Genomic DNA, 23,152 nt, shown 5'->3' on the forward strand with positions numbered 1-23,152 from the left:
AGTGTGAGGATGGTATCTCATTGTGGTTTTCTTTGTATTTCTCTGATGATTAGTGATGCTGAGCAATTTTCATGTTTGTTGGCCACTTGTATGTCTTCTTTTGAGAGTTATCTGTTCATGTACCTTGTCCATTTTTTAATGGGCTTATTTGGGTTTTGCTTGTTGATTTAAGTTCCCTAGAGATTCTGGATATTAGGCCTTTGTCAGCTGCATAGTTTGTGAATATCTTCTCCCGCTCTGTGTAGGTTGACTGTTTACTCTGTTGATAGTTTCTTTTTCTTCGCAGAAGCTCTTTAATTAGGTCCCACTTGTCTATTTTTGGTTTTGTTACAATTGCTTTTGGGGACTTAGCCAAAACATCTTTGCCAATGCCAAAGTCGAGAAGAGAATTTCCAGGTTGGCTTCTAGGATTTTTATAGTTTGAGATCTTGAGTTTAAATCTTTGTCCCATTTTGAGTGAATTTTTGTAGACAGTGAAAGATAGGGGTCCAGCTTCAATCTTCTGTCTGTGACTAGTAAGTTATCCTAGAACCATTTATTGAATAGAAAACAACCCCATTGCTTGTTTTTGTCAGCTTGTCAAATATTAGATGTTTGTAAGCGTGCATCATTGTTTCTTAGTTATCTGTTCTATTCCATTGGTCTGGGCATCTGTTTTTATACCAGTACCATGCTGTTTTGGTTACTGTGACTTTATAATATACAGTTTGAATTCAGGTAGTGTGATGCTTCTGGCTTTGTTCTTTTGGCTTAGAGTTGCTTTGGTTGTTTGGGTTCCTTTTTGGTTCCATATGAATTTTATAATAGTTTTTCTTAATTCTGTGAAGAATGACCGTAATTTGAATAATTCACACTACCTGAATTCAAACTGTATATTATAAAGTCACAGTAACCAAAACAGCATGGTACTGGTATAAAAACAGATGCCCAGACCAATGGAATAGAACAGATAACTAAGAAACAATGATGCACGCTTACAAACATCTAATATTTGACAAGCTGACAAAAACAAGCAATGGGGTTGTTTTCTATTCAATCTTTAGCAATATGAACATTTTTATGATATTGATTCTTCCAACCCATGAGCATGGAATGTTTTTCCATTTATTTGTGTTGTCTTTGATTTCTTTTAGCAGTGTTTTAGAGCTCTCCTTGTAGAGATCTTTCACCTCCTTGGTTAGCTGTCTTCCTAGGTATTTCATCTTCTTTTGGCTGTTGTAAGTCGGATTGTATTCTTGATTTCACTCTCAGCCTGGATGTTGTTGGTGAATAGAAGTGCTACTGATTTTTGTACGCAGTTATTGTATCCTGAAACTTTACTAATTTTAAGAGCTTTTACAAAAGATTTAAATACTTAGATGTAGAAAAAAAAAAAAAAAAAAAAAAAAAAAAAACCTAAAGATTGAAAGTTTGGAAATTAAGTTGCAATATATCAGGAGGATCTATCTTCTAAGTAGAGTTCATAAGTCTCAAAAATGTTCAATTAGAAGGAAGGAATAGCCCATACACAATGATCTGGTTATTGGCTCATTCAAGAACAATGATATCATAATATCTTTAATATATGACAGATTTTACATTAGTGCAGAAAATAATTCAGTATCACTGGACAGGGCAAGAAAATTTCATTACAGTGTAGAGAAAGGGGCTTTCTTTTAGACTGTCATGTACAAGTAGTCAAATATTCAGCTTTAAAAAGTCCAAAAAGTAAATATGTGTTTGCATAAATAGACACTCACACACATATAAAAGCCTGGAGTCTTTACAAGCTATGGCTGCAAAGATATATCTCATGTTTATCTGATTCTTCAACAATCCAGATGAAGTTTCTTTCTTTCTGAATAGGATAGAATAGAATATGGATATGGGAAATGCAGAAGACATTTTCCACATTCATATTAAGAGCCACTGACATTTTACTAGAATCAGAGAAATCATAAAACATGTATATCTCTCAGATGACATGGCTTTAAAAAGGTTCAGTGACTTAAACATCAAGGTTCACAAGAGCTGCCAAATTTGGGGTCCACTCTGGTCTTTCTTTCTTTTAACTACCCCAGGGTTTCATTTTTTATCCATTCCTTGGCCCAGAATCTTGGGATGGTGCATTATGATAACAGGCCACAAGATGATAATCCTCACTTACAATTCCTTGGCACCTTTCATTAGGCTGTTCAAGCTCATTTGTAGGGTTCCTGCTGGCAGTGTGTGCATTTTCTGACATTTGCATATTATACTCCTGGTACATCCAAAAAAGGTAAGTATCTCACTTCAGTGTGAGACTCTTGAAGGAACTGGTGGCTCTGTTTGGAACCAGAAATAGAAACCAGCTCTACAGTTCTTGGCCCAGGGATTTCCATTACAAAGCCCTGCCTGTCTGAAATGATCACACCTGGCATCTGTTAGAGGTTTGGGAGTTTTCAAAGCACTTTCCCTTTTGATTCTGGACAAGATACAAAGACTGAAAATGAAGATAATGGAGAGGAAACCTCCTTATATTTTTTTAGCAGTTTTCAGTGAGGATAGGCCACTGAGTATCTTGCTGTCTTCACTGACCAGAGGTCATAAGATGAGGAAGAAGATAAGTTGTATTCATGCCACCCAAGGGCATGAATGATGAAATGAAAACACTGAGCTAGGAGAAGGAAAATGTGACTCCAGCTTCACTGTTTTCTGTACTTCTTCGGGAAAGTCAGGGTATCTGGGCCTCCAGTTCTTGTCCTAGAGAGTAAGTCCTGCCAACCTCAGTAAGACCTTGCTATGATAAAAGCATACATCACATGTGATCATGTATGTGAGGACATTTTGAAAAGCTATTCACAAATGTGAACTGTCATTGCCATATTCTAGGTGAAAATATGAAAAGATATTGAGGCTTAAAAGAAGACTCAGGATCACAGAGTTAGTCTGGACAAGTCCAGGCCATACTTTCCTGTCACAGGGTGGCCTGTGCTGTGCCCTTACCACAGGAAGGCCCAGTATCTCCAGTTGACATACAAAAGCACCTTCACATTATTTTATGTAGTCCTCACAACAGCTCAGGGGTATGTACCTATCCCAGTTTGTCAAGTAGGAAACTGAGACCTAGAGGTGTCAGGTGACTGGTTCAGGGCACAGATACACCATACAGAGTGAGAACTGCAAACTAGGCCTGTCTGACCCAAGTCCCTGGGTTCCCTCTATTACCCCACCCCATAGCTTTCCAGAGTGTACCCTGAAAGCAGTGCTTCAGAACTGCAGTAATCACAACAGCAAAAGACCAGGAAGTTCCATTCTTCCTATGCCTAGAGATTGCTAAAAATAATACTGGCAAAAACCCATTGCCTGTTTTCTAACTTTGTGTCATAGCCCCTAATTTGGTCTTTGCATTAGCAGAGGAAGAGCCTGCAAAAGGAAAGTAACATACATACAGCTTTTATTTATTAAATTTGAATCATGAAAATAAATCTCTTCACTTCTGGGAAAGGGAAGAGGAGCCCTAATACAATTTAACTATGAGAGGCTTCATCTCCTCATTAGTTATCCTGCTCCGCCATTAATTAATTTGATCATCAAATGCATCCTCATTAGTAATCATTCCTTCTCAAAATAATGAGGCTAGCAGACGAATCAATGTAGGAGCCAGGGGCAGAAATAATGGCATTGCCCTGCAGACTATAAAAATCATTTGGCTTCTGCCTTTTGCTGCTTTCCCTGATGTCTGCAATGGGAAATCCTGACTCTCCAGTAGACTTCCATTCCCAGGATAAAGGAGCTCTGCTTTTCCCAACACTGTGTCCTTGGCAGTCTCTGGATGACCTCTGAGTGACCTTCCCTTTCACTACCTCTTTTGGAAATTGCCTCCTGACTTATAGTCTATATCACACCATGAGTACCAGATTTACAGTAAAATGGATCCTTTCTTAAATGTAATACATCAAAGTGGACTTTTGCTGCAGACACATACCGGCCTTCCACGGTGACCATTGTTGTCTTTCTCCGTCCAGCCACGGATGCTAAAATGAATGCTTGTGATCTGGCCTTGACTTCATTTCTTTTTAGTCTGCCAATGCAAAAACTAATTCACACTGAAGCCCTGAACCCTGCCAGCAGCTTTCTGTCTATAGCAGGTGTCCTGCTCCCAGCCAAACTGATGTAATCACCCATCTCAGCTCTAGCCACAGTTGGGGGTCTTCATGCTCCAAGGCTTTCTCCATGCTGCTGGCTAGGAGAGGCAACATGAGGATTAGGAAGACCAGCCAACTCCTTCTTGTCAGAAATGAAAGCAGTGAAGAAAATGCAGGGAGAAATTTGTGGGGGCAAAGAAATACAGCATTGGAACAAAGAAGAAAGAACAATTAGTCAGAGGGGAAAAAAACTCCTCTTTTTTTGTTGTTGTTGAAATGGAGTCTTACTCCTGTCACTCAGCCTAGAGTGCAATGGTGCCATCTTGGCTCATTGCAACCTCCGCTTACCAGGTTTAAGTGATTCTCCTACCTCAGCCTCCTGAGTAGCTGGGATTACAGGCTCCCGCCACCACACCCAGCTAATTTTTGTATTTTTAGTAGAGATAGGGTTTCACCATGTTGGCCAGGCTGGTCTCAAACTCCTGACCTCAGGTGATCTACCCGCCTCAGCAAAAAAATCCTCCTTATATGACTAAGAGAAAACACAGAGGAAGAGAAACATAGGTGGGAGTAGCAGTTTTCCTTGGTCCAAGTTTGTCACTTAAATTTGTTTTATTTTTTCATTTTACAAAAGAATATATGCTCAATGCACAAAACTTGGAAACATAAAAGAAATGTATAAAAGGAAACAAAAATCATTCATAGTGTCACTACCTAGATATAACTATTTCTACATTTACATATGGCCTTGGAGTCTTTTTCTCCATATGCATATAAACATAGAGTATTAATCATTTTTAAATACTGGCCAATAGAATAGCCAGACTTAGTTAAAGTGTCTGGAATTGTAACCAAAGTGTGGAATTGGGAATTCAGTTCCAAGATGTTAGACAGTTAGTTAAAGACTATGTTTTCTCCTCTGTTTAACAAGCACCCTGAATAGTCATCAAGGGAAACTTAAACAGTTAGTGCCCAATCTGGTTCTCACTTTACAGACCACCCATTTCGTTCAGTTGATCAGTGAACACCCTGCATTGTGATGTTCTTATCTGAATGCGGTCTCTTCCATTTGGTAATTACCTATCTGGTTTTTGGGCTTTCTGTTTCTTCTCTCTGTGTCTCTGTCTCTGACTCTCCTTCTCTACATATTTCTATCTCCTCTTTTATACTTGCTTCTCATTACCTCTCCAGTTTCCAGTTTTTGTGGTTTCTGTTTCTTCTCTGTGTCTCTTTCTCTCTCTATTCCTGTCTCCCCTCTCTCTCTCTTTCACACACACTCGCGCACACACACACACGCACCCCTTTAACAAATAACCACAGCAGCCATATTTACTGGGAAAGGCAATAAAGGGGAAAGTATATTTGAACTTTGGCTGTAAGTTTCCAAGAAGAGTGTAATAAGTAGTGCTTATAAATGAAAGACCAACACAGTGACTTTTCAAAGAGATGAAAAAATTATCTTTTTTACTTTCTTATTCCTTTTGGTCTATAATTCATCCTGCTGACCCACCAGACAACTGCATTCTATTTTTTATGCCGTCTACCACCATCACCATCTTAATTTATTTTAAACCAGGTATCACTCAGGGATTTAATCAGAGCAGGTTTCGTTGGCCAGCTTTGAAACTCTCATTCGTGGTGTTAAGATATGTATATTTCCACCCATGATTTATATTTTGTACTAAATCATTTGGAGCCACTGTGTTACACATTTTCAGTCATTTAAACACAGGGTGGTATACCATGATTTTGTTCTCTAATTTTCTGTGCACCTTGCCCTCTTCTCCCTGGTGTTTATATTTCTTTCCTAGTGGTTTGCATTTGTTATCTTCAGTGCCACTTACAATTTATTTCAGGAGGTTTTTGCAAAGGCCTGACTGTAAAGTCCATAACATTATAACTATAAGCTATTATAAACTCAATATGTAGGACATATAAAGAAAATCATACTTTTCAAATGTACTTTGAACATTTACAAAAATTAACCCCATATTAGGCCTTAAAGCAAATCTCAGTAGATGTCAAAAGAGTGATATTGTATTTTCTGACCACACTAAATTGTTAGAAATCAGGGCCAAAAATGACAACTAAAAGAAATTCCATATATCTGGAAGGTTTAAAACATATATCATTTTTATAGCCTCAAAAAGAAATCAGAATTAACTTAAAATACTTAGAAGTAATTGATAATTGTAACATACCAAAACTTGTGGGATGCAGCTAAAGCAGAACTTAGAGGAAAAATTTAAAACTTTGTCTGTTTTAGGAAAGGAGAAAACTAGTAACAGTGAGGTAAGCATCCATTTCTGTTAACAAAAAATGAAAACAATAGGCCAGCTTAACATTTATTTCATTTTATTTTATTTTATTTTATTTTAAGACAGAGTCTTGCTGTGTCGCCCAGGCTGGAGTGAAGTGGCGTGATCTCAGCTCACTCCAACCTCTGCCTCCCAGATTCAAGTGATTCTCCTGCCTCAGCCTCCTAAAGAGTTGGGACTACAGGCACATGCCACCATGTCCAGCTAATTTTTGTATTTATTTTTAGAAGAGACGGAGTTTCACCATATTGCCCAGGCTGATCTCAAACTTCTGACATTGTGATCCACCTGTCTCAGCCTCCCAAGGTGCTGGGATTACAGGCGTGAGCCACTGCACTCGGCCAATACCTTAAAATCTTATATCAAAGCAACAGACCCCAAACTACTTTATAGGCAAGTTCTACCAAACATTCAAGAAAAAATAATACTAAGGGTGGGTGTGGTGGCTCATGCCTGTAATCCCAGCGCTTTGAGAGGCTAAGGCAAGTGGATCACTTGAGCCCAGGAGTTTGAGACCAGCCTGGGTAAAATGGAAGAACTCTGTCTCTACAGAAAATTTAAAAAATAGCCAGGCATGGTGGCATATGCCTGTAGTCCCAGCTACTCAGGAGGATTGTTGGGCCTAGGTGGTCAAGGCTGCAGTCGAACCACTGCACTCCAGCCTGGGCAACAGAGCAAGAGCCTGTCTCAAACAGGAAGAAAGAAAAGAAAAAAAAAGAACACCAATCTTTAACTCATTCAGAGAATGCAAAAGGAGGACAAACTTTCCAACTAATCCATAAGGCTAGTATATCTAATACTGAAACAAAACAAGGACAGTTAAAAGTTAAAAAGGGAAAAATTATAGGCAAGTCTCAGTTATGAACATGGGTTTATAATTCCTTTAGAAAAGCAAAATTAACCTGAGAGTTTATAAATCACCAAATTGGATTTATTCTAGGAATGCAAGATGAGTTCAACATTTGAAAAATCTATCCGTGAAATGTATCACATTAACAGGTTAAACCAGAATAATACCATCATTCTGATGGCCACCAAATATGAATTTATGATTTAAAACTAAAACAACCAAAGAAAAATGAATCTTTTAACAACTTGGAATAGAAGGGAACTTTCTTATCCTGATAAAAATTATCCCCAGCAACCTCAGTGACAAATTGTGATTTTTTAAACTCTCCCAGACTAATCCCGATATAATCTCGCTTAAACCTAATAAAATCACTTGGACTAGAATGCAATGATTTATGTCACTTGCTTTGTATCATGATTTACATTTTCAAATTGTCCCTAGAAGCAGAAAAAGATTGCTACACAAAGTCTACTAGCAGACTCTAAAAATGTGGTCTCTCTATTCTTCCCTTTTGAAAAGTCATCAACACTAACCTTAGTGTTATCCCTCCCTTGTTTCTACAGTGCAAATTTAAGTACCCATATGTCACAAATGATCATCTTTTCTGTGCCATCACTGTTAGCAGCTGGACTTTCAGCTGACTTAAGCAAAACTTGTGATTGAAATTTTCATGAGTATACATCACATGCAATGTTAAAATGTGCGCAATTGCGAACTGAGAGTGGGGGACTGCTCAGGCTAGAGGAGCACTTCATCACAGGCATGTGGGTATTGATAATAAGTGTAAAGCTAAGTCTCTAATTTCTCTTAATTTTTATATCTTGGAAGCCGTTTTTGCTGTTATCAAATTCATGCCATGCTGACAGCATTTATTGCAAAGGATCTGAGTAACTCAGCTTACTTCTTTAATGCTTTCTATATTTGTTGTCTCTGAAACAGAGAAGATTGGTTTAAGATGATAATTTTCTGCACTTTGGAATCTATGCAAGATGGTGGTGCTGTATTGTATTTTGCCAGATAGATCTCAGCAGCAGATATTAACAATATGTGGCACATTTCACAATGGCAGTATTTGTTGGGGTTTTGTGCTGCTGCTATTATTAATATTGTTATTTTTCCTTACAAGGAGTCTGATGTTCAAAGACAGGGCAAACCTGAGATAGTTCAGAGGTTCAGTAGCTGCTACAGGTGGCTGAAAGCTTATGGGGAAACTGTTCCTGTCTAATGCAGCCCTCACTCGTCTATCCAGGGCTTGACCCTGGAGTAGGGAATACATAAAACTTGAAGACCTCCAAAGGTTCTAGTTAATCTGACACTCCTAACATGTTGGGTTCCAGCTCAGCCTAAATGTATTTAAGTAACTTGGAAACTTTGAAGAAGGAGCAAACTTCCTCTCCCTCTCGCTTTCCTTGGTGATTGATGAATGTGCCCATTTATTTATATATCTTGTTCCAGAGTTGCCTAAAGATTAAATGTGCTAAGTTCAGGGCTATTCTCTCTTTACCCTGCCCTTAAATGTCTAATTCTCCTAGTCATAAATATGTTTACTTGTGTTAACAAAGAAAAATTGGGAATGTTGTAATTACTGGATTAACTTCACTAAAGTTCTACAGTTATCAGGGGTTAAGTAATGTAGGTGATACAGACCTTCTAGATCCATAATGAAGTTTTCCATCCTTAGTCAGACATCTGTGGCTGATGTAGAGATCAGACCTTCAGCTATATTTTCGCTCTTCACTTATCTGCAAAACATGCTAGATCATTGTAACTCTCACCATTAAGATTCAACTAAAAGCTCTCTGGACTCCAACACATGTCCTTCTCCCATAACCATTAAGGCAAAAGCTGCTTTCCTAAAACTGTAACCAAAGAGACTAGTGATGATGGTAATATCTGTTAATGAGGCTGAAAGAAGTTATGGTTTGGCTCTCCAGTGGCTAAACTGAATGAGGCCCAGATCACTTCGTGAAAGGCACCTCCAAAGAGGTTACAAGTCACACATAGAGGGGTTTCTAGCCATAATCTCTGATCATGACTAAGTTATAAAATCTGTAAAGAAAGAACAAATTTCCCTTGCCCTTCAGGGCACAGTGCAAGACCCAGCTGTTCAATCAAATCCTTATTTGATTGAAGTAAATGGGCCAACCTGGCTGGAAAGCATGTTAATATTTTAAATTTCCACATTAACAATTGTACACATGCCCAGAGGTTGGGGTGATGACTACCTCATATAATTGCAAAAAAAAAAAAAGTGATAAGAATAAATAAATCCAAGCAAATTGGATTATCATTTGCAGCAAAATTGCCAGCAAAGGCAAGGGAGAGAATATCACTGATACATCTTCCTACTTCAGCAAGGCATTTGACACCTTCTCTTGTGAATTGCATGAATGGTGTTAATTCAAGTTGGCTGGCCTGTGTTTTAAACATGGACTGAAGGAGGGCACCCAGCATGGCTAGGCTGGGGCTGAACAACCGACCTTTCTTTCTGAATATTAATCCCAGTACTGCCCACTCATATGACTTAAAAGTCATTTTACCTTGTGGGTCTTAGTGTCTCCATTTTTGCAAAAAGAATAATAACAGCACTTTCATTTAACTCAAGTGGGCACCTTTTGCCATTCAGGGAGCCTCACATACTTAACGCATGTTCTTTAGTCTTACAATATCCCACTGGTAAGTATTATCTTTATTAAACATGTGAAGAAAGTGAAAACAGGAACCTGAGATGACCCTGCAAGTTACACTGTTAAGAAAATCATCTGTAGAAGAGAAAATAGATTTTAGAGCCTTTCAAACCACTTTTACATCTGCCTTTACTGCGTTCCATAGTCAAGACATTCATTGATATCTTGCTTTGCAAATGAGTAATAATTCCTCATGAGACAGTTGTAAGGATGGAAGGCTTGGGGAAAAGAGGAGGCCAGAGCAGTAAAGTAGCTTTTTCAAACTTGCACAGCAAGCCGATAATGGAGCTAATCATGCTAGCCTTTGAAATGCTGACGTGCTTAATTTTTGCCTTTTTGCCAGTCCTTCGCTATATATCTTTTGTTGCATTTTGGGATACAGTATATGATGATTAGTAACTCCGGTGGATTACGGGAATGCCACAAAGCATCTGTCTTTCACACCAGGCGCTCCCAGGGGCATATTCAAGCAAAGGAAATGGTCTCTAAAATCTTGTCTGATGAAACAGTTCTCCCCAGCCCCCAGCCCAACAGGCCAAGGTCATGACTGTCCCGCCTAGTGAAATTTAACACTCAGAGATGATCTTTTTTTAAACACTTCCTCCTCTAAATTTAGGCAGCATTGTTTTCATTAATTATTAAAATAGAATGAATAATAATACTGGCCACAAAAGAAATGCAGACTAAAATTTTTCTTCTATTGAATTTCATGTATATTTATGCCAGTAAGAAAATAAAATAGTAAGATAAAAGGAAAAAATTGCAACTATCTATTTAATAGTTTTCTTTACCTAACAGTTTGAACTTTAATCCTTGATTATAGTTAACATAGTACAGTATGTAAATAATTGTCCAGTGAGTATTAAAGAAACCAAATGCAAAGGGCACAATTTAGGTAAGTATTGTGTCTCTGATGTAACATTTCCTTGATTTGTCTTTTAGTTTTAAAGCAAGCAATCTATAAAGAAAAATTTCAATTTTAAAAATACTAAAACGTGGTAAACACATTTCACATATGAACTAACATTTTAACTTGCCAACTAAAAATGTTTCATTGTTTTAAATTTTAAACATAAAAATTCTCAGAGTGGTCCTGTGGGGATGAATGGAAGTAACTGAGCTATTTTTTTTTTTTTGAGACAGAATCTCACTCTGTCACCCAGGCTGGAATGCAGTGGTACAATCTCGGCTTACTGCAACTTCCACCTCCCAGGTTCTCTTGCCTCAGCCTCCCGAGTAGCTGGGACAACAGGTGCATGCCACCATGCCCAGCTAATTTTTTGTATTTTTAGTAAAGTCGGGGTTTCACCATGTTAGCCAGGATGGTCTCCATCCCTGACCGCGTGATCTGCCCGCCTCGGCCTCCCAAAGTGCTGGGATTACAGGCATGAGCCACTGCGCCCAGCCGATTGTTTATTTTGAATCTAATTTAGAAATGCAGGATACATGTAGTGCTACAGGAGGCTGGAAACACTATCCAAAGCAAGCTCAAGTCAGAACAAATGTGTGCAGCTAAGTCCATGTGTAAGAGAGAACTGGGGCAGACTATAAACTGGAAATTTCCCAAATCAGTTTCTATGTAAAATATGTTTGTTAAAGGGCAAGGAACAGAATGTGCTAATTTGAAGATTACATACATATTATTAAATCTTAACAGTAATGGCAACAATTAGAATTTAGATCAGCAAAAGATTTTTATGAGGAAGGAGAATTTTATCAATGATTTTGCTTAGAATTCCTGGTGCATAGTGATGATAGATGGATACACCTTTAGTTTTATTATTGTTTTTACATTCTGTACAATTGTACCTGCTTAACTCCCACACCAAGGCAGGTAGCTCCCAGGCCCCACCACTCCTTGTAGACTTAGGCCCTCAAATCTGCATCTCAGATGGCTTCCTGTGTTTTCCCAACCTCTCTGTGGCTCTCAAGGTCCTACAAAGCTCATTCCTCCCTTTGTAAATTTTTCATGGCTTAAAGATTCTTGAACTTTTTTCCTTTTCTCTGCAGCAGAGGAAATGCCAGTGCACTCTAGGCCAGCCCTGGGGGACCTAGAAACATTTCAGCCCTAAGTCCTTGTTCTCTGGAGTTCCTCCATCCCCTCTCTGCCCCTAGAAAACAGGTAGCCTGTGCCCTCCCTTCACCCTTGCCCTGGGAGCTATTGCTCCGATATATGCACACAGTGTGCATCCTTTAGCTCATGCCTGACTGAGTCCACAGAAATCCTTGCCAGGTCAGTGGCAGCAGGGTGCTTCATGCCTCAGGCAGCCCTGTGAGAACCCAGACTCTTGGAAACACTTAGTTGAGCTTTCTCACTCATCTCCCTAGTTGTTCCAGGCTCCCAAACTAATGATAGGCATGACCCCAGAGTTCATGGTCTTGACCTGTCAGAGATCAACCCAGGCAGGCCTGCACCTGGGCTGTTGGGTCTGGCTGACCTTAGGATCTTAAAGCAGGGTCAGGGAACAGGGCCATCCTCCCAGCATCTCTCAGCCATAAATGAAGCCTGATCTCATCACGAACAAGAGATTGCCTTTCTGCCTAGCAATGAGAATGGCATTTAAAATTCAATATCAGAAAAGATATTGACGAGATTAAAGCCCTAGAGGAATTGATTTATGAGGAAAGACCCAAGGAATTAAATATGTATAGCCTACTGTAATAGGATATTAGGCTCTGAACACAATTTCATTTCTGTGATCCAGCATTCCTGTTATCAGTCATCTGGTGGAGTTGTCTCCAAGAGATGTTTCTCCCCCAGGGGTCACCATGCCTGAGGCAGAGAGGGGGGCACCAGGATTAATACACTGGCCATAGGCTTGGTTACCCTCATACCTTGGTGTAAATTGAGTGCAGTTTCATCCCCAGGTGGAAGCAGATGACATTTTAAACTAGAATAGATCTTGAGTAGTTTTACCAGCCCATGTAAAAGGAAAATTCAAACTAGTTCAATTCCTTTTTTTTTCAAGGAGAAAAGGGAGCACTGTAGATACCAGGTGGTAAATGACTGTCCTTCCCCAGAGACAGGTTCTCTACTCTGTCAGAAATCCTGTTAGATGTGTTTGCCTTTAGGCAAAGCCTTGCTTTTTGGTTGTGATGATGTGCACATAATTTAAACTTTCTCTAACAATCGGGGATTAGCTCAGAATTCACAGTGTAAGATGGAAAACAAGCATAGGTAGACCTCATCAGCGGACCTAAAGCTGAAGTCAGTGAGAACCAAAACTCAGTGGAGCAGTGGACGGTCTGGAGAGTCCTGGGGAGACATGAAGACACAGTAAGCTGTGGGGCCATGGGGGGTGAGAGGATCCCACCAAGAGAAAGGGGATTAAGGGGTATATACTTCCATCTCAAGCTCTATAGTAAGACAAGGATCTGGCAGACCTAGTAACAGGCAGAGTCCAGACTGCAGGCTGAAATACTGGGAGAAACCAGGTTGGCAACAGGGTGCACAGGCAGGATGGGGCAGGACACTCTCATGGATATCACCACATAGAGCAAATGTTTAAAGGACTGCTGGGATGAGACCATCAAACACAGTTACACCCACCATTGCCTTTGGTGAGAATTCTCTTTGGAAACCTCTGGACCTCATTTCCTTAGGTGATATTCTACTGGCCTTAAAGGAATATCCACTGAGTAGGACATCTGATATATAGCAAAGTTATGGAGATGGAACAACAGTTATTAAAACTGAATCAAAAGAATAAAAACACATTGAATTTAAATTGATAATATTCTATGGATTCAAATATTTCCAGGCTATTGTGAATATTCAGTGGTTCATTTCCAATAAGTAGAACAAGTTGTGATTCAAAATGGATCCCCTGAGCTCATTCTCCTGACCCCTAAACTGATCCTCGGAAGTCTCCCGGATTCCTATGGAAATCACACCAGTTATAGCCATTACAAGAGTATTTTGTACTGCCCTGACTTAGTTATCATGTGCATATAAGAACCTTTGTGAGGCTACTTACTGTTGTTTCCTCTGTATCCTTCACATTGCCCAGCCCAGTACCATGCACATAGTAGGACCTCAGTGTTGACTAAGTGAATGAATGAATAAATATTAGCAGATTGTTTTAGAACTGAACAAAGAGCCAAGCACTGGGGAAATCCTGAAGCAAAAAGAAGAAAAGAAATTGTGTGTGTGCGTGTGTGTGTGTGTGTGTGTGTGTGCGCGCGCGTTGGTATCAGTCATTGTCTATATCTATCTACCTTGTGTTAGGAGTTTACCTGACCCACCACCAACCTAAATTTAGAAAGGGCACTTACTCCTCCATCCCACAGAAGTTTCCCTAACCCCACACTATCCTGCCAAAGATTCCTGAATTATCACAATCCTGTGAGTTCCAGATTACAATGAGATGGGGCTGATATATTTCACATAGGGTATTTGTACTGTCATCTATGACTTTCATGGAACCAACCTTATATAATCTGTTAACTATATAAAAACTTCACCTTGGTAGCAAAAGTATACAATTAAAAAAAAAAAAAAAAAAAAAGAAAAAAAAAGACAAGGAAGGGATTGTTGTTCTTAAAGCAAAGTCAAATTTACCACACTGCTCACAGAAGTATACACAAAAGCATGTCTCTAACAAGCCTGGCTCCTAAGTGGAAATGATGAATGTTTAGATAGAAGTTGTTGCTAGGAGGATTTGAAGTTTGGCATCTTCTGATTTCCATTACAAATTGACAGCACAGTGTGGTTGCCTAGGTAGAAACCATGGATGAGGCAGGAAAATTGAGCTGTGCAAGTGGTAGGTCTCTCCCAGACAGTGTGACCTTGGATACATGACTTAACCTCTATGTGCCCATGATTCTCCCATCTGTAAAAATGGAAATGTGACCTCACTTATTCTAGGGCTCCAAATAACATTTGTAATGCTCTGAATTTGTCAGAAAGAAAGACCCATTACATACTGAAGTCTATATCCCCAAAGAGCATTACAAATGATCCCATTAAATCAGTGGCCTGGAAATATCAAGATGTGTCAGGTACAGCATTTATTTACCTGCTTATGGTCTGCCCAAGTGTTTCCACTTGATTGGCATATGGATAATTGTCTAATTGGAACACACTCAATTGTAACCACCAAAGAATGTAATAGTGTATCTGTTTAATGCCACACTCTCAAATGCTAAATTAAAATTGTGCTGCCATCAGCCAATCCAACCAAGAGACTCTTCTGATTAAGTTCTAGCTGCTTATGAACTTCTATAATTGAGGCACTTTAGTACTTAAAAATTCAAACTGGAAAGAATATTATAGAGACTGATAAGTTTCAAGCAAAAAAGACCAGAAAGGCTGACTTAAATGATCTAGTTGTGAACTACCTCCCTAGTTTTAAAGGACCTCTAGTCAAATGAACACAGTGGCAGTTTTGAATCACTGTTGTTTTGAATACATAAATATTAGATTGTGAGTTTATACTTTGAAAACAAAAGAACGCGTTAAATTTGTAGAATGCACAAAACAGTCTAGGAGTGTTGATTTTATTTTTCTGATAGTGGCGATTTTGTGCTTATTGTGGTGAAACTTAAGGAATAAATTACATAATTATAAATTCATTGATTGGATGTCCTTAGCCTGTTGAGAAATATTTCTTTTCAGATTAAGGAGGATATCTGGAACTGCTAATTGATGAATCAAAATGTCTTAAATGAAACTGCTGTTTTCCTCAAAAAGTTTTCTATATTCTTATGTTTAGAACAACACATTACCCTAGTAGTTTATCGTTCCTCAGGTGTTTTTGGGGAGGGTTGTTTTTGTTGTTATTTTGGTGGGGGATTTTTTGTTATTGTTAGATCATGGTTTAATCCCATAGAAGTGGAGAAACAGTAAACTTTTCATCCCTTCATTTATTCATTCATTTAGCACCTATTATATGTTAGAGGTTACCTGATCATTGACCTTAATATTGGTGAATGTAGTCTGGTTGGGGAGACAGATATGAAATGTGATATGCCATATTAAGTGCTTTGGGAGCAAGAAGGTAGATGAACTAACTTTGCTTGGGTGATTAGAGAACATTTTACGGAGGAAGAACCCAAGCCTACTGCATTTCGTAGTGTAGTAGCCTTGGAGAAGAGCAGCAGGCCAAAGGGGTAAGTGGGAATGAAATCAAGCCTCAATGCCAGTACCCAACCATATACCCAGTGAGGAGTTGTGTCTGGGATGACGGGGCTCTTTTCAATTTTACAAAGGCATCAGCTGAGTTGATCTCAAGCCAAAAGCAACATGTGAGGTGGCGCTTAAAGAATGAGCAGGAATCAGCCAGGCAGAATTCTGAGTGGGAAACTTACAAGTCATGGAAGCAGCTGGCATGTCTGGGGAAGGATGGGAAGTTCAGTGGTTTAGATTTTATCTACAGGGGTAGGAGAATTAACAGTATTTTTAATCACGGGAGCACTTCAATCCATGGGAAGTCAACTCTCAGGAGTGTTGGATAAATGGCAGGGGGAACAGGAAGAACCCAGAGGAAAGGAAATGATAGCCTTTACTACGATAGCTAGGATGGGATGGAGAAAAGGTCAAGGAACCGGCAAAGGGGCTGTGAGGGTGATGAAAGGGCCAGCGTTGACTTCAAGGTTTTAATTCTAGATACCAGGGGAAGAGGCTTAGACTGGGTTGGGGTGGGAAGGGTAGGTATGCTAATGGGCACAGTTGGAAACACAAGAAGTGAAGGTTCTGGTAGGTGGTAAGAAAGAAGCAGAGGCTGTAAAGGCAGTCTTGTAAAGCATTAGCACATGTGCTGTGTAGTTAAAGGCATGGGCATGAATAGGATCCCCTAGAGAGAGCGTGTAGTGAGAAGAAAAGAACCTGGAATACTAGTTGGCAATTAGCAAGGCACTGGTGACTGCAGTGAGAACGGATTGAGTAGAGTACTAGGGATTAAAGTCACATTATAGTAGACTGAAGATTAAATAAGCATTACAGGATACGGTGGTTTTCATCCCCAGTTACACATTAGAATAATTACCTGTGAAGGTATTTTAAAGGATCAGTGCCTGTGTCCCACCTCTCAATATTCTGAGTTAATTGGTCTTCTGTCAGGCCCAGAAATAAGTATTTTTTTGAAAAGTTTCCCAGATAGTATTAATGGAGAGTCAGAATTAAGAACCACTGCTCTTGACTATTCTTTTAATAATTATAAATAAACTCCCATAGCTAACAAGCATATGATGAGATGCTTAAAATCACAGGGATTCAAAGAAGTATGAAATTTTTCAAAGATGAAGAGTCTTGATATTCTATTAAACTGGCAACAATTAGAAAGCTGAATAATACTTAGTATTATTATTCAGTGGCACACAGCAGCTCTTACACACCACTGACAGTAGGTAGACTGGCATAACCGTCCCGGAGAGCAGCTTTGCCAAATTCACTCTTTGACCTAAGAGTTCTACCACTGGAGACGTATCCCAGGGAAATTCTCCCACAGGGCCATAAGGGAACTTGCACTAGCATGTTCCAGTGCAGGCTTATATACAGCAGGAAGAATTGGGGTAATCTGAATGGCCTTCACTGTGAGAGTGGGTTGGGTAAAATTGGGTGGATGTACTCCATAAGAAGCATGGATTAGATATATAAAATAGTAACATGTATATAGCTATGTAACAAACCTGCACGTTCTGCACATGTATCCCAGAACTTAACGTATAATAAATAATAATAATAAACAAGCTCAGTAAAATCTCAAGGGAATTTCAGAGTTTCCTTAAATATAGCACATTTTGGGAATAAAAAGGGAAAATCTATTAGGTTTTTAAATAAATTCATTTATTCATTAACAAAAAAATAGTACATGGATGGATCTTTTTTTTTGAGATGGTATCTCACTCTGACACCAGGCTGGAGTGCAGTGGCGCAAACTCAGCTCACTGCAACTTCCACCTCCCAGTTCAAGTGATACTTCCACCTCAGCCTCCAGAGTCGCTAGGACTACAAGCACTCATCACCACACCCGGCTAATTTTTGTATTTTTTTTTAAATAGAGACGGGGTTTCACCATGTTGGTCAGGATGGACTCGATCTCTTGACCTCATGATCTGCCCACATCGGCCTCCCAAAGTGCTGGGATTACAGGCGTGAGCCACCATGCCTGGCCAATCTTAAAAACATAATGCTAATTTAAAACATAGTAAAAAATAAGAAACATAGTATCACTTATATAAAAATACATACAGAACAACAACAATATATGTTTTGGAAAAACACATTGAAATAAAAATCTAGACACTATATCACTGAAGTGATTGCCTACACATAAGAAGAAAAGGAAATACTGATGAGAGTGAAGACATTTCATTTAAAAAGTGTGATTCCAAGAATGGATGAGATAAGAGGGAGGGTGAAGGAAGAAAAGAGGTCAAGGGAAAGGGGTGTATATGAGTGTGTGTGCGTGTGTGTGTGTTTGTTTTAATAGAAGAAAGAGTTGTAAGTGTGTGGATGAAATAAAGACTCCAATACACTTCTTCCTCTTATTTATGCACAGTATTGGTAATAGTTGAAAGTTGTGTCCAAGTGGTATTCCTTTCTTTGTTCTTCCCTGATCTTAAATTCATTTGACATTTTCTCATTACTCATGCAGTATGTGTTTTACAGATATACCAGAAAATTGACAAGCAAAATAGAAAGTTCCATGAACCCACACACCCAGAAACAGCATCCAGATCCTTTCCTATGAATATGCTGCAAAGTTAAATTTTGTAACCTGAATGTATTTTTTGCTGAGCAGTGTTTTGTGAGCTTCTCCTGTGTCATAAGGAGACATTAGTGCAACTACATTCTAGAGGGCTCATGGTGTCCTGTGATACCGATACACCATTATTAACGTCCACCTCCCTTCTTCTGGACATCAGTTATTTTTGGTTCTGCCACCCCAAACGCTGCAATAAACAAACCTAAGCTACCTACCTTGGAAGACGATTTTCTATCCTTCATTTGGCTCATTTTTCAAAAGAGGTTTAAGGATTGGATTTGAAATTGTCTCAGAAAGTAAAATTCACTCAGCATTACCCAAGTCAGAGTACCTGTTCCCTTTGGAACTGTTCTGGGGCCAGTCAGGAATGTGAGTGAAGGAACAGGGCCATTCCCCACTGTCTGGACACAATGTAGGTACTTGTCACTGTGCCAAAGTGCAATATGGGCTCCCTGGTTTCTATACTTTAATCAATGATGCACAATTAAATCCCATAAACTGTTAAGGGAGCCAATGTGGAATGTATGCATTACCTCAAATGTGATTGATTATTTCATGGGTAGGTCATGAAATAGGACGCACTGAGCTTTTAGAAAATTTCAAGAAATCACTGTTTATGCTACAGGACCAAAGTAGGTTCTTATATTTATACCCAGTGCCCCAGCAGTTAGCAGAACAAGCAAGCCCAAGGGAAAGTGCAATATGTTTTTCTGAGTACTTCCTACCCTGCAAAATCCCCCCAAACCAGTAGTTTTGGAGATTTAATTTAATCCTTTCAGTTGGTAGGTTTAAGCCTGAGAAATCCAGTGCCAATGTTTCTCCGGGCTTTGATGGTTAGGAACTGGCCAGACAGCTCTGCAGCCAGCTTGTCAAGGCCCTGAAGAAGTAGCCTGGCTACTGGAGACAGGGTCTCTTCACGGCAGGAATCCACTATCATTTCTAGATCATTAGTACAGCAACTGTTATGTACAGTAGCAGAAGAAATGCACTTCTGTCTTTTCGAACTAGTCATTTGTTGTCAAGAAGCTCTGAATAGTCAGAGCTGTTTCCAGGGCCTGTTTTGCAGCTCTTGAATGTATTCTCCAACCTATGTATATATTAACATATAACCATGTCCCAAAGAATTTACACTGTGCAGGGCTGTGCTTTTGGCACACAAGGAAAGCCTTCACATGAGTTACAGTTGATAGGGCAAGGGAAGCTCAAGGCTTACAAAAATCCCTTCAGTGGCCCTGCTTAAAAACAGCAGTGTAGGCCATAGCTTAGTGTTTTGACAGTTTATATCAGCAGTTTTCTCAGCTGATATATTGATTGCAGTTTGGACTTCAGTCCTGCTGATCTAATAAAACATCACCATCATAACAGAGAAAGTAAAAGGATCTTTTGTGGTCCCAGCAACTTGGCAAAGTAGCTTTATAGAATTACTGTAAATCTAGCTTTACTGTAATATGTGAAATGAAGCAATATTGGACAAGTTAATTAAATTTTTATTTAATTTTTTCATCTATCAATGTGTTATGTATTAGCACTACCCTATATATTTTTTACAAACAGGCATTTGCTCAAAGGAGTATAATAATGCCTTCACAAATATGAAAACAAGTTTTGCACATCGGTATTACAAAAAACATAACAGTGTGTCAAAAACTCCAATGCCCCAATACTTAGTGTGGAAAACACACAAGGTCAACTGAGGTCTGAATTCAGCTTCAAGACATGTAAAAATCTTCTACTTATACTTTTGAATGGGTTTTATGGATATTTTTAAATCATCTGACCTTCAATCCTACTTATGCTAAATATCCTTTAATTTCACAGCAATTGCTAACCATCCAGGAGGAATTAAACAACAAAAAGTCAGAATTGGAACAAGCAAAGGAAGAGCAGTCACATACACAAGCGTTACTAAAAGTCCTCCAGGAACAAGTAAGTGAATGAAACAGCTCTGATTTATGAATCAGTTCAAACACCCCAATGCATACCTCCCTCGTGCGTCACCCGTGCAAACATTTACAGAAAGTAATCTGCAGTACAATTAGCCTGAACCCTGTCAAACCTCCTAGCAGCTTTGCTATGCAGAATTTATCATCTCATTCTCAGCATCAGTGTCCTCACTCCTGTACCTGTTTAGATTGCCCAAGCCTGCCAGTGTTGTGTGAAAGTTTCTTCCAGACAACCAAATTCTGATAAAGTTTCAAAATATTGGCTATGAGGTATGTTTCAAAGTTTCAAAGTAAGCAGCTGGTTTCCTCTTAAGTCTAACAGTGAGGAAAATGAGTTTAGCATAACCCATGAGACTCCTGCAGACACATGAACAGGGACTGATTCATAGCAACACTTAAAATATATCTTCCCGGTGCATCAGGGTACTTATCTAACCATGGTGAGCAACAGACCTTTTATATGAAGTTTGTAAATCTGATCATTTCATTCTGGCTTTCTTTGATACTAAAGTGTGGCCTGACATTGATAAGTGGATTGGAAAGTATTGTCTTACAGCAGGGTAAGACGGAGCACTCAGCAGGCAGCAGAGTGAAATCTAAGCCCACTATCTACATGAGAGGAGTCAGGAGAGCTCTTGAAATGCCTTCCTATTTCTGGCCTTCACTTGCTGCCAACAATATATGAATGGTAATTTGAAGAAAAAAGTTGCATACAGTAGCCCCAACCCTCTGTGGGTAATGAAATGCAGGTTGTTTTAAATTTTTCACCCATACATCCTGGATTTATACTGTGTAAATAACCTTATACTGTATAAATAACTTCAAAGGTGACATTTGAGAATATATGAAGTCAGCTCTATGTCACTTTATGAGTGATTTTTTTTAATGCTTTGGGGTCCAGAAAATATCTTTTGAGTTATTTTCTCCGAAAGGTATGATTGATTTGTGAGGGGAAAGTAAAGATATTGGTTTATAAACTTTTATAGCTTTGGAAGAAAATACTTCATAAAACTAATAATTATCTTTATGTGATGAATATAGGTTCAGTAACATGTACTGAGGCCGACACTATGATTTCAGATATAACAGATTGAAGTGAAAAATCTAGTTGACTAAATTCACAATGGCCTGTAGTTGAGGAGATCTGAAATCACTGCCCCTTCCATGTTATAATATGAAAAGACTCCCAGCGTTTTGGAACTGAGTTGGTCCAAATTTGCTCCAAATCAGCCAGATATAGCTCTGAGCTTTTGTTTTTTCTGCTCTCTCACCCTGATTTTTTTTTCTTTTAGATAGCTTCCACTGGAATGGGGAAGGGTGAATTTCTCTTTCCTCTAAATGACTCAAATCTTTTATTTGATTTTAAGTCCAAACCGTAGTCATAAAACTAGATTCTGGGTTTTGCAGAAGGTGTTGATATATCTTGTTATGGCATGCATTTTTAAAGAGCAAAGCACACACAGTCATGGGTGAAACAGCACACTTCACTCTCCATTATTAAAAAAAAGAACGTGAAGAGGGTTTGAAACAACTAAAATCATTAAAGACCTAGAAAATACGATTGAGAAGGAAGAATTTTGAATCTGCAATATTAATTTAAATGGGATAGCTCTTTCCAAGCAAAGACACCAAGAATCTTTAAGCCGGAGACCAAATATATTTGGGTGCTGGTACCATTACCAACCTGTCCAAGAGCCCCTCACTTGCTGCCCCTTGGTGGTTCTTGCAAAAGGGCCATGCAGTGTACAGGCTCCTTCCAGGCCCCTGCACCCACACACAGATGTGCACGGACAGCCACACCTCTCACCTTCACTGACCATTGCCTTTGAGGCTTTCTTTGGATTTGTGTAGAATAACTACATGTGCAAACAGTTTCAGCGGCCACATAGATGTGGCCTAAACAAATGGACAGATGCAGGGAAAGATACACCCTTCTCTGAAGATTTAGGATGTTGCTATTAATGGGATTGCCCCTTGCTGGGAATCCTGACAAGAAAGGATAGGTCTTGGGGACAGACCTTTCCCACCCTCAGGCCCCACCCCTCCAGGGAAGGACAGGCCACTCCCTAAGCTCTCAGTCTTCCCATATGCAAAGATGCAGCTTCTCTAGGTCCCTCCAGGCCCCTCTGACTCCTGCCTTTCATCTCCTTTGCAATGAGGATAGCGTTCTACATCTGGAGCTTGTTCACAAACCTAAGTTTCATCAGACAAGATGTGCAGCCCTACCTGGGGGAGAGTAGCAGCTAAAGGAGAGAAGAACAGGGAGCTGAGGGAACAACAAAGCAGCAGCTGTCCTGAGCTGCAGCTCCAAGGAAGGAGAGGGGCGACATGCAGCGGGAGGGGTTTCCTCCCATGGTTCTGGCTACGGAGCACAGCGGAGTGAACAATGCCAGGAGACAGGGAGTGAGGGAGAGTAAACAGGAGCAGAAACAGCGAGGGCAGAGTTAGAGGACATCATGGAATAGGAAGAATGGAGTTTATTTAAAAGGGAGGAGAGCAACTGGCACATTTATGTTGCTGAACACATAAAGGTGGAACAG

At 39.5% G+C, this 23,152-nt stretch overlaps 1 protein-coding gene across 9 annotated transcripts in view; it reads left to right on the plus strand.

Annotated features, from left to right (window-relative positions):
- Positions 1-23,152, plus strand: part of ENOX1 (ecto-NOX disulfide-thiol exchanger 1) — a 619,238-nt gene that overhangs the window by 510,823 nt on the left and 85,263 nt on the right. For all 9 annotated transcript variants that reach the window (XM_037741175.1, XM_037741173.1, XM_017536114.2 and 6 more), the window contains one exon: positions 20,488-20,595. In XM_037741175.1, coding sequence (XP_037597103.1) covers positions 20,488-20,595 — 108 coding nt within the window. The remainder of the gene's footprint in view (positions 1-20,487; positions 20,596-23,152) is intronic.

The sequence above is a fragment of the Cebus imitator genome, unplaced genomic scaffold (assembly GCF_001604975.1).
Source record: "Cebus imitator isolate Cc_AM_T3 unplaced genomic scaffold, Cebus_imitator-1.0 Scaffold96, whole genome shotgun sequence".
Classification (NCBI taxonomy): Eukaryota; Metazoa; Chordata; class Mammalia; order Primates; family Cebidae; genus Cebus; species Cebus imitator.